Source organism: Manis pentadactyla, chromosome 15 (genome assembly GCF_030020395.1).
Source record: "Manis pentadactyla isolate mManPen7 chromosome 15, mManPen7.hap1, whole genome shotgun sequence".
Lineage (NCBI taxonomy): Eukaryota > Metazoa > Chordata > Mammalia > Pholidota > Manidae > Manis > Manis pentadactyla.
The window spans coordinates 10,667,159-10,686,049 of record NC_080033.1 but is presented as its reverse complement, the minus strand read 5'-3'; the positions used below and the strand labels follow the sequence as shown (position 1 = coordinate 10,686,049).

At 41.6% G+C, this 18,891-nt stretch overlaps 2 protein-coding genes across 2 annotated transcripts; both read left to right on the top strand.

The window, feature by feature from the left end:
* Positions 1-5,723: 5,723 nt before the first annotated feature.
* Positions 5,724-16,031, top strand: CXCL17 (C-X-C motif chemokine ligand 17). The gene is made up of 4 exons (XM_036896470.2): positions 5,724-5,988; positions 12,437-12,517; positions 13,143-13,244; positions 15,653-16,031. Exons 1-4 carry the CDS (start codon positions 5,910-5,912, stop codon positions 15,748-15,750), a joined length of 360 nt encoding a protein of 119 aa, XP_036752365.1. The 5' UTR covers positions 5,724-5,909; the 3' UTR covers positions 15,751-16,031.
* A 1,074-nt stretch (positions 16,032-17,105) lies between these two features.
* Positions 17,106-18,215, top strand: LOC130681120 (hormone-sensitive lipase-like). Its single transcript, XM_057493350.1, has one exon. It carries the CDS (start codon positions 17,106-17,108, stop codon positions 18,042-18,044), a length of 939 nt encoding a protein of 312 aa, XP_057349333.1. The 3' UTR covers positions 18,045-18,215.
* The last annotated feature ends 676 nt before the right edge of the window (positions 18,216-18,891 follow it).

Below are 18,891 nucleotides of genomic sequence, written 5' to 3'. Positions count from 1 at the left end.
GGACACCATCAGCAGAACAAAAAAGCATCCTACAATATGGGAGAATATATTCGTAAATGACTTATCTGATAAGGGTTTAACATTCAAAATATATAAAGAACTTACACACCTCAACACCCAAAAAACAAACAACCCGATTAACAAATGGGCAGAGGAACAGACACTTCTCCAAAGAAGAAATTCAGGTGGCCAACAGGCACATGAAAAGATGCTACACAACGCTAATCATCAGAGAAATGCAAATTAAAACCACAATGAGAGATTACCTCACATCAGTTAGGATGGCCAACATTGAAAAGACAAGGAACAACAAATGATGGCGAGGATGTGGAGAAAGGGGAACCCTCCTACACTGCTGGTGGGAATGTAAACTAGGTCAACTGTTGTGGAAAGCAATATGGAGGTTCCTCAAAAAACTAAAATTAGAAATACTGTTGACTCAGTAATTCCACTCCTAGAAATTTACTGGAAGAAAACAAGGTCCCTAATTCAAAAAGACATATGCACCCCTATGTTTATCTCAGCACTATGTACAATAGCCAAGATATTGAAGCAACCTAAGTGTCCATCAATAGATGAATGGATAAAGATGTGGTACATATGCACAAGGGAATTTTTATTCAGCCATAAAAAGTAAACAAATCCTACCATTTGTAACAACATGGATGGAGCTAGAGGGTATTATGCTCAATGAATAAGCCAGGCAGAGAAAGACAAGTACCGAATGACTTCACTCATTCGTGAAGTATAACAACAAAGCAAAACTGAAGGAATAAAACAGCAGCAGACTCACAGACTCCAAGAAGGGACTAGCAGTTACCAAAAGGGAGGGGTCAGGGAGGGTGGGTGCGGAGGGAGGGAGAAGGGGATTAAGGGGCACTACAATTAGCAGACACAACATAGGTAGGTCACGGGGAAGGCGGTCCAGCACAGACAAGTAATGACTCTATAGCATCTTACTACACTGATAGACAGTGACTGCAATAGGGGTGGGCAGTGGGGGTGCTGGTGAGAACTTGATAATATGGGTGAATGTTGAAAGTTGAAACCACAATGTTGTTCATGTGAAACCTTCATAAGATTGTATATCAATGATACTTTAATGAAAAAAAAGAGGAAGGATTCAGGTTAGGCCTTTGAATGGTTAAGTCATAGGCAAAAAGAGACAAAGAGAAACACAAGCACAAAGAACCAGGTATCAAGTACCACTGGAGATGCTTGTTTTGAAGAGGATTTCAGGCATGAGAGCACGTTTGCATTTATTACTTTATTGATTTCTCTCAACCACTGCATCTGGTTATGTCAGAGGAGGATGCTGATCCTGAGAAAGGTAAGGTAACTTGTCATGATCAGTGGTAGACATGGGATTAGAAAGTAGGCATGTTTAATTCCAAAGCCATGTCAATACCACTACCACTGGAAGAAGACTATGTTTTAGGAACACAAAGTAGCAGGGATAGGTATGGTAGAAAGATAGAGTTAAGAAACAGGAAAGTTAGGTAAGCTGGCTGAAGTGGTACCACATGTCCCTTGAAAACTAGACAGAGATATTTGAACCTGATATTGCGGTTACAGAAGAGCCACTGAAGGTTAAGTAAGGGAGTAACCAAACAGACACCTTGAGCAAAGACCAAAAGGGAGGGTGGTGAAAATGGGAGTTCTGGTGTCCTAAGCAAAAAAGATGTCACTAAACAACAGTAAAGAGAGCAAGAACTAGACCAAGAGTCAGCTTAGATTTAAATGCAAAAAGTCATGACTATATTAGGCAAGCCATGTTCTCTCTTTCTGGACTTCAGTTTCTCTCCATTCCATGAATTAGGTGAAATGAGAATTAATCTCTAAATGACCTCTAACGCTTTGCTACTCAATGTGTGGTCCACCAACCAACAGCAACACCTTTGTCCAAAAGCTTGTTATAAATGCAGAATCTCAGGCCCCACGGAAAGAATCAGACTGTTTAAACAGACCCTTAAGCACTTTAAAGTCCTTGACACCTCTCTAAAGCATCTCCCAGTTCTAAAATGCAATGGCTGCAGACTCACCTTACCTTGGTCACTTCACAGTTAAAAAGAAACGAAAATGTTTACCTACTCTCTCATTTGTACCTTCCCCCCACGGTCTTACACTCGCCATCTGGGTAGAGTCCTTAGGAAACACCAGCTGGGTGGTGCTCCCACCTTGTGGCTATCATTAGTAAAAGCACTTGATCTTGCTGCTCTCATTAGTAAAGGCGGGTGGCGGATGGCGGGTGGCTGGGGTGAAGTCCAAGTCACCAATTAGATGAGAACCACCCACAATGACTGGAAGTAACTCAGATGGAGCTCAGCCTGCATCATAGGGTAATGTCACATTTCAAAGGGCAATTTTTATACGTAATAAAATGTGGTATTAGTGGAAACCTGGGTTCCAAGTCAAGGTCTCTCTGCACTTGCAACCTTAAAAAGAAAAAAAATTCACTATGAAAGTTATTTTCAGACATTCAGCCCCTACCTGATCTCCACCAGTAAACCTGTAACTTTCTGAGGAAACTTACTTTATTCTGACAGTTCTCATTCTGAGCCAAAATATATCTGATGTATATACTCATAATTCTAGTCCTAGTCTCTGTAGGCGATGAATTAAAAGTCTAATACCCTTTCACCCAACAGACCTTCAGATATTTGTGAACAACCCCCATGTGCCCCTCCCATTCTCCCCTCAGCCATTCCCAAGTGACTATTCTGAAGTCCTTACACTCTCCTGTCATTTTCTGATGGGCAAGCAAAGTGTATCAACTACAGCAGAAACTGAATTCTAGGAGTATTTTAACCAGAGCCACACAGCCAAGGACTACCCATTTCTCCATTCTAGACACTACACCTATATTTAGAAAGCCAAATACCACATCGGCTGATCTGAGGATACTGGTTTTTCCGATGTGTGCAGCTGTTCAGTCATCCCATACCTGTATAGGTGTAACCTTTTTATTCATGTTTATTTTAAAAGAAATATTTAGTAGAGCCTGCCTGCTATGTACTATGCACTTGAAAAAAGATGAATCACACTGGTCCCTGCACTCACTGAGCTCTAGGAGGGAACCCAATTCAAAGCCAGGCTATTACAAATCAATGAAAAACAACATGACAGAAGAAAACAGACATTTTTAGCCCATCTCATCAACCCCTTGTGAAAATGTTCTACACTTGGTTTTCTGGGTTGAGTTTTCCTCATTTCAAGATCAAAGTGGAAAAAAGTATGCAAATGTCTCAGTTGGCTATTTTTGTGGTCATTGCTGGACTGGACCCTTCCTCCTGGCTAATCCAGGGTGTTTATGGACTCACTTCATTCTGAATGTCGCATCTCTCCTATCAGAGCTCACACTCACACAGGCCGCACCCAGGCAGCTGCACACTAACAAATTCTAGTAAGTCAGGAAACTTTTTAATCCTGTGGCTTTGATGCTGACTGACTGTATGATGTTGAATATATCATATATCTTCTCTGCACTTTAATTTCTGCTTCTAAAATAGAGCAGTTGGATTAGCTCTCCGGGTCTGTGTGTATAATGAGAGGGCCTCAGAGACAGCACCACACCTTCTTCTCGGCAGCCACCACCTAGCCAACACCAGGTACACATTAGGTGCTGAAAGGTCCACTGAATAAATATATGAGTAAATGATTATTATTAAAGCAACATGAATCACGAAGTCAATCAAAAGATATTTCTGAATGTCTACTAAGTACACTGTAGAGTGGGAAAACCAAATAACAGTGGCAGAATGGTATTTTCTCCCCACTTTCCTCTTACCTCCTTCCTGGAGAGAGGACCTTGTAAGTCAGAAAGACTGCCGACACAAACAGTATTCTCTAGACGGACTCTAAGTAGTTGTCAATATTACCAAGAGAAAAGTCTATCTTGTAGGTGTTTTATATCAATTGACCTCTCTCAGTACACAGGACCCAACAACCCCACCCCCAAGTCCATGGAGGGGAAACCAGAAAGGGAACTGACAGGGAGCAGGGGCCAGGGGAGAGCAGAGAAAACAAACTGAGGGACCTGGAGGAAGGTCTGAGAGGAGCTTCTGACACTGCAGCAGCCTGGGGGCGGACTGATGGCCAACGCAATGGAAAAAGTAAAGCACTCCCACGGGTTCGAAATGACTGAATGATCATTTATCAGTAAAGTTTTCTTTCTGGTAATGGACTGCACTTTCACATGCTTTCTAACATATCAGGCCTAGTTAAAGTGTTAAAAAAATATCATTCAACTCAAACATTTATAGAGTACTCCCAAAGTGCCAGGCCCTACATAAGTTGAGGAGCCAAAAAATGAATAATAAACAGCTCCTGCCCTCACGGAGATCCCTGTCCAATTAGCCCCATGCTCCTTCACTGCCCTCCTGTGTATGCTCCACCAACCAAATCCTACCCCACCCTTAAGACCCAGCCCAAGTTCCCCCTAACCCAGAGGCCCTTGAGCTACTCTGAGCCCCACAGCAAACTCCTGCCACTTCTGAAATTGGTTCCACAAATATCTCTAGGTTTTATGAAGTGTATGTCATCTCCCTGGTTAGACTTGAGCCTTCCGTGGATGGAGACCATTCTTAGAACTTTCTAGAGAGGCCACATCAGTGACTTATATCAGACCATGCTCAGTCCAAGCCTGAGCATTCAACTTGCAGACTATCTCCACTGCCTAGCACAGTGGCTGGCCCCACGAAAGTGCTTGAAAAACTCTGTAATAGTAAAGCCTACAATCAACCCTCCAACATGTCAATAAGCAGAAATAATTTGAAAATTGAGAGTATAAGAATGATGAAACAAAAATCAAAGAGGCTTGACTCATGTCTTGCCTCTTTTCTCCTCTGAGGTGAAACAAAGTCACACCACCTTATCTCACTCCTTCTTGGAGGGTGCCAGGCAGAACTTCTTTGCTAGCCAGCCCTCAGCACCTGCAAATATCATCCAACATTCTAGCTCAGCGTCTCCTCCTTCTTTGAGCACACGTCCTCAAGTCTCTGGAATGAGTCAAGTGAAGTAAGTGCTGCTGTTCTGTAACCCCTAATGCTTACTGGAAGTAAAGCATTACCTTCTTCTTTTGCCTGGGTTGTTTCCAAACAAGGTCTGGAGCCAAAAGCCCCAACAACCTGGGTAAACACTATTTCATGGCTCCTTCCCTCCTGTGGTTCCTGTTTCTCAAATCCTCTTGGACCTGAAACCCTGGGGGGGGTCTTCCACCAACCCATAGGCTGGAGCAATAAGCCACAGTCACCTTCCTGAAGAACAAGGAGGCGTGCTCCAGGGGCAGTGTTTGGACAAGAGAGAACAGTCTCTCCTCCTTGGTCCTCTCTGCTTCTAACCTGACTTATGTGGCCACGGAATTGGAGGAAATTGTAAGCACAGTGAGGGCAATTCTTCCCAAGCACTAAAACTACTATTGCTGATATTGTGCCAAGGATGGGAGCGGGGAAGACATAAGGGAAACATCCCTTCTTCTGAAAACCCTTAGCAGGCACTTCCCTGCCAGATATTAACTAGAAAGTGTCACTGAGAGGTATAAGGAAATTCAAACAAGCAAAAAGACTTGGGGAAGAAATCATAACACAGTGAGGAGGCAGGAAGTTGGAGGGGAGGGAATGAGTACCAGCTGCCAAGTTATCAGTCACCTTCTTATGTTCTCAAGAATGCTTCATTTCTTTTGTTTGGCCAGTTTTACCTCCCAGATTCCCATAAATCATATGATCCAACCTGTTACCTAACAAGGCCAGTGTCACTTAGCTGTTCTTGTCCTTTGATGGGAACACTGGCTTGGGATTAAAGCGCACACCTCCAAGCCAAGTACCACAGCCTGATCCATCCCAAGAAGTTGGGAGCCGCTAACAGGACCTTCCACACTCTTCAGGAAATTTACAGCAGCACCAGTAGTCACAATGAAAGTTCTTATCTCTTCCCTCCTTCTATTTCTGCCACTAATGCTGATGTCTGTGGTCTCCAGCAACCCAAATCCAGGTAAATAAGATTAATTTTCTATAAAGGTGGGAGGAAATATGGCAAAAGAGAAAAGAAAATGTTGCAAAAACATGCATTAAAATGTAGCCTCTTTTAGCTACAGGGATTTGGGTCAAGTTAGCCTATTTCAGTCTCGCTTCTTCATTTACAAAAAGTAGGAAATTGTCCTTACATCCAAAGAGTATTTTGCAAGTTAAATGAGAATGTATATGAAAGTATCTGAAACTGTAGCTAGCAAAAAAATAAAATACTGGCTCAACAAAGATTTGCTTCCCTACCTTATCTCCCAATTCCTTTTCCAGAGGAGTAATGAATTTCCCCAAAGCCCACCTTGGTAGCATCAGTGTAAAGGTGTTGAAGGCAATTGTACAGTCATAAAAGATAAGGAAGCCCTTGCTTATATTCTTTATAGTGCACCCGACAAGCCATCAATTATTTTTAACGCTATTTGGTGGTAAAGTAACAAACTAGAAAAATCATACCACTAAACTAGTGTCCTTAGTTGAAGCTTTAGCCATAGCAAGCTCTGTTTTAATGGCTTACCTTTTGGGAAGCAGACCTTTGGTTAGGGGTTCCAAATTGGCTCCAGTTTTCACTATAACTCAAGTTGTCTAGCCCTAAGCAGAAGTGAGCTCATTCCTGTATATGTTGCTACTTGAGAGAACCATTTCCCCAAGGGCTACTTTGATGTGAAATAGCTTTGTTACATATTTAGCCTCAACTCAGTCCTTACAATCAGGAGAAGTTCACCCTACTTCATCCCAATGTCAAACTTCCCCTCCCTTTGTAGAAAGAGAGCTCTCTGGAAGCTGATGGGCCCCATAGCCCTAGGGCCGAGACCACCCTTATGGAAGGGAAGGCTTTTCCATGACTATGACACACACCAAGGCTAGAGTCCTCAGCCTGGATTCAAAGCTCTAATCAAGACCTGCCTATCCAGCCCACCACTTCCACTCACTAACACAAGTTGGGGTCTACCTAAACTGAACTGTTGGCTGTTCCCTGAACTTTCCTGTACGAGAAAGCTCAAAACCACCTCCTCCCCAAAGCCTCCCTTGATTCCTCCCACAACCAGATGTGAGCTCTCCCTCCTATGTGCATGCTTAGCCCTAACTTGACTCTCTCTCTTTGCACTTACATATTCTGCCTTAGACAAAAGGTGTTGGTATGCCCTCCTACTTCCTTCCACCCCAAGCCCTTCCAGACTATAACCGACTTGGTGGCACAATCTGGTATATTGTTTCCATATGCCTCACACTATCCAGAACAGTACTCAGTAAACATTTGCTGAGTGAAAGTATAAATTCTCGGGTTTTTAAGTTCTACATCTGGGTTTGATAGCTCTATTGACATTTGGGGCTGGATAATTTTCTGCTGCAGGGTGCTGTTCTGTGCGCTCTAAGATGTGCAGCAGCATCCGTGTGGCCTCTACCCATTAGATGCCAACAGGAGCCTCTCCAACCCCACCTCTGGTTACCATAGCCAGAAATATCTCCTGACCTGACCAAATGTCCCTAGAGGGGGAAATCGCTCCCCAGTTTAGAACCACTGATATCTATCAATAGTTGTCAAATATGGCTACACATTTAGACTTATCTAGACCTTTAGACTCGGCCTTTAAGTCAGGGGAACCTAGATCCAAATCCTGGCAACTCTGAATAAGTTGCTTAACTTTTTTGGAGCCTCAGTTTTAGCATCTTAAAATGAATAAACTACCACTTAGCACACAGAACTGTTGTGAATATTAAATGATCTATAATGTGTACTTAGTAAGGGTCCAAAACATGGCCTGAGTAAAATTTCCAAAGGACCTCCTAAAAGCACAAGGGCAATGAATAGGAAAAAGCTTACTGTGTCGCCAGGTGGCGCTACTACAAACCACATCGGGTAGGAGTGGCCAGGCTCAATTCTTGTTTCCCAGCCAAGCATTCAAGTCTGGCTAGAGGAAATGATACCCTCACTCCATTCCCCCACAAAATCCTCAAAATAAAATCTGATCATACTTTATCTCTTAAAATAACCACACACATGCTTAATATGCTTTTCACAGGAGAGAGGGGGAATAATATGAGAATGTTAGGAAATAAAATACTTATAATAGATTACTCATTACTTGCAATATTGCTTATTAATTATAAAATTACTTATTATAAGAGCTGACATGCATTAAAGCAATCTTACATAAGGCACTGTTTGAAGCACTTTACGTATATTACCTCATTGTGTACTCACAATCTAATGTGAGTTTTAATTAATATAATGTATGTTTTAATTAATTTTTCATCTCAGACTTAAAAATGTTATAAAAGCAATCAGAGTTCCAATATATCCTTCATCCAGTTCTTTTCAAGTAACACCTTACATAACCATAATATGATTGCCAAAACCAGGAAATTAGCACTGCTACAATACTATTAACTAATGTACAAATTTTCAAATTTTGCAAATCATCACATTAATGTCCTTTGGTCCAGACTGCAATCCAGGATCTTATGCTGAATAGTTATCATGCCTTCTCGGTCTCCTCCATTCTAGGGCAATTTCTCAGCCTTCTTTGTCTTTCATGACTTGGACACTTTTCAAGAGTATTGGTCAGTTGTTTTGTAGAGTGTCCCTCAGTTTGCGCTGATATTTCCTCATGATTAAATTCAGATTATGCATTTTTGGCAAGAATACCATAAAATAATGTGTGCTTTCTCAGTGTATCACATCAGAAGGCCCATGATAGCAATACTCTCACTACTGGTTGTGAGATGTTCATTCCAAATACTCAGTTAAGATGGTGTCTGCCAGGTTTCACTACTGTAAAGTTACTATTTTTACCATTATAATTAATTAGTATCTTGTAGAGAGATACCTTGAGACTACACAAATAGCCTGTTTCTTCTCATCACACCTTTGTCCATTAATTTTTAAAATCCATTGATGATTCTTGCCTACAGCAAGTATTACTATGGTGTTAGCAAATGGTGATTTTCTATTTCCATCATTCCTTCTCTATTTATTAATTGGGATTCTACTATAAGAAAGAGCCATTGCTTCTCTCCCGTTTATTTGTTATTCAATTATTTATTTATATAAGTAAAGACTCATGGATATTTGTGGATTATAATCTTTTACTATCATTATTTATTATGTTGTTCATATTGCCACCAAATTGGCCATTGAGAGCTCCTTCAAAATGGGCTTCTGTGTCTTTTTGACATACCATTTTTTTGTTAGCAGTTCCTGACTTTCTGACTCCAAAAGATGTTCCAGGCTCACATTTCTGCCCCAGCCCTGAAAGCAGCCATTTCTCCAAAGAGCCCTAAATCCTTTCACGGGAGAATGGTATTTACAAACCATGCCCACTGGGATTGCCCATTGTTACTAGTGCTTCTAGGCCCCCTGGTGGACAGAGTTAAGAAAGAGATGTATGCATGCACATACTAGAGTACTATTTTTAGCCCCATTTTACAAATTAGGTAAATGAGGCACAGAGAGAAGTTAAGCAACTTGTCCAGAACCACAGACCTGATATGTAGGACCGGGAAGTCAAAATAATGATAGATATATCACAGTCCTAACAAGTGGAAGTAACGTTTTTACACATACAAGTCAGCACAAAGCCACAAGCCTAGCATTCAGCATAGACACTCTGGGAAATAACTAGACTAGAAGTCGCAGTAACAGCCACAATAACAGCTACCATGCACTGAACACCTACTTGGGCACTGGGCACCCACAGTAGCTCATTTACGCTTAATTCTGCAAGGTGGATACTACTATCCTCATTTTACAAATCAGAGAACCAAAGACCAAAGAAGCTAAGTCACTTGTTCAAGGCTACATAATTAAGTGACAAAGCAAGTATTGAGTCCAAGTGTTATTCCACTGTACCAGTATTTTCCAAAATTGATTTTAGGTATAGAACATAAATTTGCTCTTATTTTAATAGCTATGTTTATTTTAATCCATGGTAGAAAAAAATCTAAGCATGTATCAAACCCATAATCTCACAGATAACATTGTATAGAATTGAGGCTGTTTTGTAAATAAAACTTGTTTACAGAAAAAGCATGAAGTAAATAATAGTAGAGGTAGTACAAGCTATAGCAAAAGTCATAAAGGTGGTCCATAAATGTCTAAAGTTTAGGAGAAACAATACGATAGTAATGTGCAGCTTCATTTTAAGTTACATCATGAAATTAAGGTTATAAACACTGCTTAAAAAAAAACAGACTAGAAATTTTGGCCCTGGGTTTCAGCTTCAGATATGTCACCATTACCTTTGGCATTTCATTTGCTCTCTGGGCTTCAGTTTCCTCATCTGCCAAATAAAAAAAAGGAGATAGTTATTTAGTTAATTGGTACAACTCTTTTAAAAGCAATTTGGTAGTGATATCAAGAAACATAAAACTGTTCTTAACTTTTGACCCCAGTAATTTGGGAAATCTTGCCCAGAACAGTAATCTGACATTTGGAAAACAGTTACAAGCACAAAGAAATTTATCAATATCCAAAAATAAAACAATCTAAATATTCAGCAATAGAATAATAAATAATTTGAAGCATATATACTTGTTGGGAGTGTTATGCAGTCATTAAAAATGTGTTATATGTTGACAGATGGTAACTACACTTTCAGTGGTGAGCATTTAGTAATGAAGATAATTGTCAAATCACTATGTTGCACACCTGACACCAATATAATACTGTAGATAAACTACAACTTCAATAAAGAAAAAATGTCTGTTATGAAGACGATGTAGCCACATGCTAACAAAACAAACAAAAAGAAATATATTATCACTATATAAAGAAATAACAAGCAGGAAACACACCAAAATACCCACAGCTGGGAAGAGTAAGATTTCTTTGTACTTTCCAAGTTTTCTCTAATACAGTTACATTACATTTATAATGAAATAAACTTCCCAATGAAAAGATTCAATTAAATAATCTCCAAGATTCCTTCTGGCTCTCATATTCTGTGGTCTTCTCTGGAACTCGGAGTAGAGGTCAGGTGAGAGTGAAATATGAGAAAAGTTTAGATGGCAGGGGCTATGTATCGATTGTTTGATTACTTTAACAGTACTCAAAACAGTACATGAGAACATTTGGAAACTAGCGCTTGGGGAAATGATGCAACACCCTCCATCTGTGTGGCAGAAAGGGCACCAGTCCGGGAAACAGGAGACCTGGATTGAACTAAATGATCTCTAAGGGCCCTCTCTAAGCGACTTGTCTGTCAGCTTATTGAACAAACATTTGCCAAATGCCTACCATGTATCAAGAACAACTTAGCGGAATGCCTTCTGAGCTATTTGTTCAGAATCTAGTGCGGGAAAAATATTTTCAGTCTGCTAGGGGTGCTGTAACAAAATACCACAGACTGGATGGTTTAAGCAACAGAAATTTGTTCTCATAGTTCTGGAGGCTGAAAGTCCAAGATCAAGATGTCAGTAAGTTTGTTTTCTTCTGAGGCCTCTCTCTTGGCTTGCAGATGGCTTCCTTCTTGCCTCACATGGTCCCTCCTCTGTGCACATACATCCCTGGTGTCTCTTTGGGTGTCCAAATCTCTTCTCTTCTAAGGACTGCAGTCACATTGGATTAGGGCCTGCCATAACAGCTTCATTTTAACTCAGTCACCTCTTTAAAGGCCCTATCTCCAAAAACAGTCATTCTAAGGTACTGGAGGTTAAGGCTTCAACACAAATTTTGGGGAGGCACAATTCAGTCTGCAAAAAATTTCGAACAACAAACTATAACTGTACAGTAATAGAGCTGCATTTAAATCCTATGGGGAACCATGTGAAGGCATAATTAATTCTGAGAAGAAATATCAGAAACTACTATAGAGAGGAAGCATCTTCTGGGCCCAGTTCTAGCTCCAAGATCTCAAGCCTATAAATCATCATCCTTGATTATCATGAAAATATTTTAGGTATCACAAAATGAAAAAAAGACAGCCTCAGGTGATAAGACAAAGTTGAATAGAGGCCAAAAGAGGAACAGATTTGTTCTAGTGGAACAAAGGTAAATACCATCCTTTATGGTTGAACTAGGATTATGGATTCAAATACAGCAAACTTGAAAGTCACATAAAGATCCTGCCCGATTTATGAAATTATCTGCTCCTTGCTCTCATTTCTTAAGTCATGAGGATTTTAATGTATATTTTGGAAGTGGAGGAGGAGTGTTGTAAAGTCTTAATTAATCCCCACTTTCTGTCCTCTCTTCCATCCAAAAGCCTTTCTTTCTCCACCTACCTCCAGCTACACCAGATTTTAAATCTCAATTCCTTATCCATTTAAAATACTCCTCTCTCGAAGTACCCTACATCCCTGAGTAAAAAAGGAAGAGAAATGGAACTGTGTTGACCTAGGGAGCACAATACTGGGGGACCATTTCTGTTAGCCTCTTCTCTTTCCAATGCCTGGAAGTAATATCTGTTTCCTTCTGACAGCGGTGGCCAGAGGCCATAGGGACCAACGCCAGGTTTCTGGGAGGTGGCTCCAGGAAGATGGCCAAGAATGTGAATGCAAAGGTCAGTAACTCAGTATCAACAACAGCAATGCACTATCACAATCCCAACTCTCTCCCTGAGTTCCCCCTGAGACTATGGCAGATGTTTCCTAGCCAACCCCACCCACTCCCCCTCCACTAGTTCACTACATGCAGCACCAACACTTGTCTTCTTCCTGAGTCTCAGGCAAGACCTAGACTCCTCCAAGGTCAGGGGGAGAACTGGCTGCGTCTCTGGATTCTCCCTTCTCCTTACCTTTTTCCCTAAGAACCAAGACTGCCTTCCAAAAGCTTCCGGGATCTTATTCTCAACCTTATTTTACTCACAGGTAAGACAGAAATCAGAGAGCCAAAACGGCTTGCCCCAGGTGAAGCAGCCACTAAAAGGCAGACACCTAGGTCTTATTCTTCATTTTTTGGTCTCCCTAATGATATCCTGATGCCTCCTCCAAACCTACCGTGAAATTCTTGCCAATACAGGTCAGGCAAAATAACTTAGAAGTCCTGGTGCTCACATAAGTGAATATATCCACTGCAGAATGAAAAAGGAAGTAGGAAGCAAGGAAGATGGCAAGTAAAGCCCTGCCTTACTCCCTACTCTCAAACATATTAACCCTGCCATCTAAGTAGCAACGCTGTTATTTCAGATTGGTTCCTGAGAGCCCCTAAAAGAAAGCTCATGACAGTGCCTGGGTTGCCAAAGAAGAAGTGTCCCTGTGATCATTTCAAAAGCAACATGAAGAAAACCAGTAAGTTTCAAAATAATGATCTTCCTTAAACTAGAGTCACTTTGTAAAATCAAGTAGGGATGAAGCAGAAGTTGGGAACACACAAGAAAGGCGAAATAAACACCACGATAAACACATCTCAGCCCTTTCTACTCAGTGTCAACTTATAGGGAATCAGGAAGAAGAAAAAAAGCAGAATGCAATTCTCCTAATACTAGAAATTCTTAGATTTTATATCCCTATTGCTTAAAAGAGAGGGACATGGGGCAATTGTAGACCTGGTCATTGATCTCTGAGGATGACACCAGTGTCAGTGTGAAACAGAATTTGATTCCTTTCTAGTCTAGCAGCCTTCAAATATCATCTAAAAAATAAATTGGTAAATGCTAAATTCAAGAATGGGATAAATAAAGATCCTTACCACTGTTGATGGAAGTAAAATACAATTTGGTAGTACCTGTTAAACATTTAAATGTGTGTATCTTCAGATCCAGTAATTTCACTTGAAGAAATCTCTAGCATAGAACACTAGCACAGAAACTCAATGATATGTGCACAAGAATATTAATTACAGAAGTATTTGTACTGACAAATGGAAATTTAAAATGTTCACCAAAAGCAAATGGGGCAATGCTGCAGTGGTCAAAAATAATGAGGTAAATCATTATGTGTTGACCAGAAAGATATCCACAATATATTAAGTGAAAAAAAAGATGCAGAGACCACTGTTTCACTCTCCACAAAAATAAATGTCAGGTGAATTAAAGATCTAAATTCAAAAGACAAATTTATAAGGTAATTTAAGAGAATACACTCATAACCTTGGGGTAGGAAATGATTTCTTAAACAAGATATATAAAGTATAAGCCATAAAAGGAAAGATTAATAAATCTGACTTAATTGAAATTAAGAAATTCCAGTCATCCAAAGAATAAAATGGCAATATAAAAGTAGGAGATATCTGCAACATATAAAAATGACAAAGGATTAATGTTCAGAATATATAAAGGTCAATTAAAGGAAATAGGCAATACAACAAATAGACAAAAGACATGAATAGGCACTCTCAGAGACAAGGAAATCTAAATAGCTAACAAACATATGAAATGGCACTCAGCCTTAACTAGTAATTGGGAAGATGACAATTAAAACCAAGCAGATATCACTATACATCATCAGTCTGGCAAAATGTTCAAGTCTGACAATATCAAGTATTGGCAAAGAGTAGGACAGAGAAACTCTCACATCCTGCTATTGGGAGTATAACTTGGTAAATCACTTTGGAAAAGTGCTGGCAGTTATCTACTAAAGTTTAAGCTCTGTAACCAAGCAACTCCACTCTCAGGTAGATATGCAAAAGGAATGCATGCTTATATAAACCAGGAGACATGTACAAGAATTTCATAGTAGCTCATAACAACCCCAAACTGAAAACTGACCAATGAATAAACGGTGAATAAATAATTAATAAATAAATGAATAAACTCATATATTATATATCAGTAAAAATGATCAAACACATAATGTAAATGGATCTTACAAACATAACATTGAGTAAAAAAAACAAGACTTGAGAAAATAGCTATAGTATGATTTCATATACATAAAATTCAAAAAAGACAAAAATAAACTAGGGGAGGGTGGGTGGGAAGAGAGGGATAAGGGGATTAAGGGTTATTAAGATTAGCACACATAATATAGTGGGGGCACAGGGAAGGAAGTATATAGCACAGAGAAGACAAGTAGTGACTCTATAGCATCTTACTATGCTGATGGAGAGTGACTGTAATGGCGTGTGTGGTAGGGACTTGATAATAGGGCGAATGTAGTAACCACAATGTTGCTCATGTGAAACCTTAGCATAAGTCTGTATATCAATGATACCGTAATAAAAATAAATAAATAGTTTAGGAATATATAAGTAAGTGGTAAAATAAAGAAAAGAAAGTAAATGTTTATCATAAAAGGATTACCTCTATGAGGGAGAGAGGTAGAAAAGTAATTATAAGATGAAGGGATTGCTGGCAATATTCTATTTCTAGGCCTGGGCTGCAGTTTCATGTATATCTGCTTTATAACTATTTACTGAACTGTACATACAAGTTTTTATGGACATCTATAGATGTATAGTATTTTGCAATAATAAAAGATTTATGTTAAAGGTGCAAAGCATTGTTTTTAAAGGAAACTATTAAGTTTACATACAAAAAGATACAAAAGACTATGTAGCAAACTATTAATAGCAGTTACTCTGGGGAATGGGGAGTGAAGCTGGGGTGGGGGACATCCTTTTACTTTTCATTGGATATATTTTTTATTTTAATTTTTTCCACTGAATGAGTCTTACTTTTATAATTTTAAAAACTCTCATAAAAATCAAATTTTAAAAATGCTTCTAACACTAGTCTCTCCCCTTGTCTTCAACCTAGGGCACCAAAGGTACCACAGGAAGCCAAACAAGCACTCCAGAGCCTGCCAGCAATTTCTCAAACGATGTCAGCTAGCAAGCTTTGCTCTGCCTATATAGAAGCCTTGAGAGCTACACCCCCAATGAAACATTCGCAGTCAAGAAGGCAGTGAGCACACCTAGAGGATGCTCCCCTCCCACCTCAAGCTCTCCCTCCCAGTTCCCACTCCAGCTTCTCAAAAACATTTTACCCAAGATTATTCCTCCCTCTGTGCCTTCTTCTTTTGTGTCTTTGCTTATGCCTTCCCTTCACCCAGGCTTAAGCTTAATTACCTGAGAACCAGGAAACCCATTTCCTGGCCGTTCCCAACTGATCTTAAATACAATCAGGCAAGCAGCAATCCGAAGTCAATAATTGTTTTTAAAAGTAATAGGTAAAAATCATTTCTTTCAAATGGGGTCTGGTAACTCATATTCGATCCAAATGACACACTTTACCCTGTTCATTCCAAATTCTATCCAAATTCTACACACCCTTCTCCCACCACGACTCTCACTGTCTCTCTCCACTCCCAACTTTTTATTCTTTAAGTCATTCAGCAAACCCTTCTGAGGTATGAGCTAGGTCGGGCAAGGAAAGCAGGAATGAACCAGACATGGTCATATTAAAGATAATATAGGTTGAAAAAAAACAACTAGCAGTTTCCCAGGATATAGTACACCTTTAGTATTTATTTATAATCATCATCATCATCAATGGTCAATATACTGTGAATTTCCAATCTAGTACAAAAGACGTATATGCACAACTGTATTTCAGGGCTAGAGAGATGGTATGAAAAATCTCAAAAGCCAATGAAAAGGGATTCAAACTGTAAAAATGGGATGATGTCATTTTTTTAAACATGGAAATGAAATGACCAAAGCAATAATATAAGGAAATTAAACTGACAACCATTTGAAAGAATGAATGAAGAGGAAAAGATTATTTCAACAGTATAAAGGCTGCCTCCCCATATAACCCTTTTCCTCAAACACTAGATGGGGAGGGAAAAAAAGGAACACTTATCCAGAATCTAGCTTCTATAATCCCAGATGAAACAAGACTAAATTGGGATTCTTTTATGAGAAAAAACATTTTAACTGAGTGGTGAGTGGAGCACAGTCCTGTTTATGACATAAGAGGGCAAGCCCCTCCCGTCTGGTAAGAGAGTGATGGGCACACAGCCTCCTCCTGTTCCTAATCCCTCCTCCCACAGCAGGGGGCACAGAAGTGCATCTCTTGGCACAGGAGTAGGGGGTCAGCAGTGGTGGGCCCACTTACAACTGACTTAAAAAGGAAGACCAGGGATGCTATAATGAGGAGTGGAACCCAAACTGGAACCTTCATTATGAGGAATCAATGAAGGATCTATAACAAAGGAGGCCAGTGGGTGGGGTCCAGAAGAATGAAGCCTCGGAGATCAACTTCTCTCATGAGGCAAATAACAGTGGAGGCAGGTTCTGAGTCAGTATCTGGGCCTGACTGGGAACCTGAGCTACACCAGACACCTATCACCCAGCCAGAGCCTGAGCCAGGACAGACACCCACAGCCCAGACAGCAGCTAAGACTCAGCAGGGACCCAATACCCAACAGGAGCCTGTTTTACAGCAAAGGCCCCTCCCTCAGCAGGAGCCCGTTGCCCAACATGAAGCTGGATCCCAGCAAGAACCTAGAGCCCAACGAAAATCTGCTTTGCAGCAGGAACTTCTTGCCTCACAGGAACCTGCACCACAGCAATCACCTCCCATCTACCAGGTCTCCTTCACTCAACAAGAAGCTGCATCACAGCAGGGACCTGTGCCAGGCAGTGAATCTAAAACACAACAGGAACCAGAATTGAGAGAGAGAGATGTAGCTCAGTGGGGACCTGGCCCAGTAGAGCCACCTGTAGCTCAACAAGAAGCTGGATCAACACCTCCAGCCCAGCCTAGACCTGGACCCGAAAATAGACCACCTGCCCAGACTGACTCTACATCTCAAGAGAGACTGAAACACTCAGACCCTGCTGCCCAGAAAACCTCTTCAGCCCAGGAAGCCAAACCCCAGCAAGGATATTTGGCTGAGAGGGGATTTCTATCAAAACTGCACGACCTATCCTTAGAGCACCCGGCCTCAGATTCTGACTTAGAATCAGATTTGGGGTCTCCATTAGAGGCACATTCGCCAGCCATGACGGGTAGAACAGTAGCCCCAGGAATGAAGTTGGTCTCCAAGGAGAAACCTGGCTATGAAGTGGTGTCAGAATATGGTGGGCCATCAGCACACGGGGAAAAAAACAGCAGCCCAAATCAGAGACCCTACCGGGACACAGGTGAGTTTAAGCCTGGAGGAACGGGAACCTCCCAGGGACAGCCATTCACTCAGTCTTAGTCGAGACTAAGAACTGCCAGCAAGTCGGTTGGCACAGGTGTTCTCTCAACAGTCCTGCCTGACAAAGATCAGCAGCCCCCACCTGATAGATGAGGACGCTGAGGCAGAGATGAAAAGGATCCTGCAGGACGCAGGCTAGTTAGCAAGTAGCAAAGCCAGGAGGGGAGGCAGGGTCTGGCATCTTCCCCTGCAGCAGGCTGCCTCTCCACGGAGGATCTGGGGGATATCAAACACAAGTGTGGAAGGGCTGTGGGCAAGGGGCCGGGAACCAGCGAAGCTGCCCTCCCGACGGTATTCATCCACCTGTCCCCAAACTCTCTGAGCACAGCTCTGTGGCAGACACTGCTGTGGGCAGCAGCGACACAATGCTGAATGTGGACCCTTACCTTCGTGAAGTTCCATCCCCACTAGGCCCGGGAATTGGGGCGTGAGCATTCTTGAGCTCTCCAGGTGGGCCATCCGCGGGCAGGCAGACCCTTGCTCCGCTACCAGGCGGCCCGCCAAGGGGAGTCCCAGTCCAGCCAGGCCTGACGGCCTTGAGGGTTGTGTTCTCAGGAAGGCGGAGCCTGGGAGAGATCATGGGGTCCACCAGAAGTCCCTTAAGGTCGGGCTGGCTGGAGGCCTAGCTGGGGGCGCAGGCTGGGAGGGTGCCGGCTGCCCGCGCTCCCGCCGCTCCTCTGACGCACGCGCTGGTGCCCCTGGGGGGCAGGCTCCAGCTCCACGGGGCTCAGGCCCTGCTCCTCATCTAGGCCCAAAAGCCCTGCCCTTCAGGAGGGAGGGCACGCAAGCTTTATCCACGAGAAGAGGGGTCACTTGTTGCGCCCCAGGAGAAACAGTGCCGCCCCAA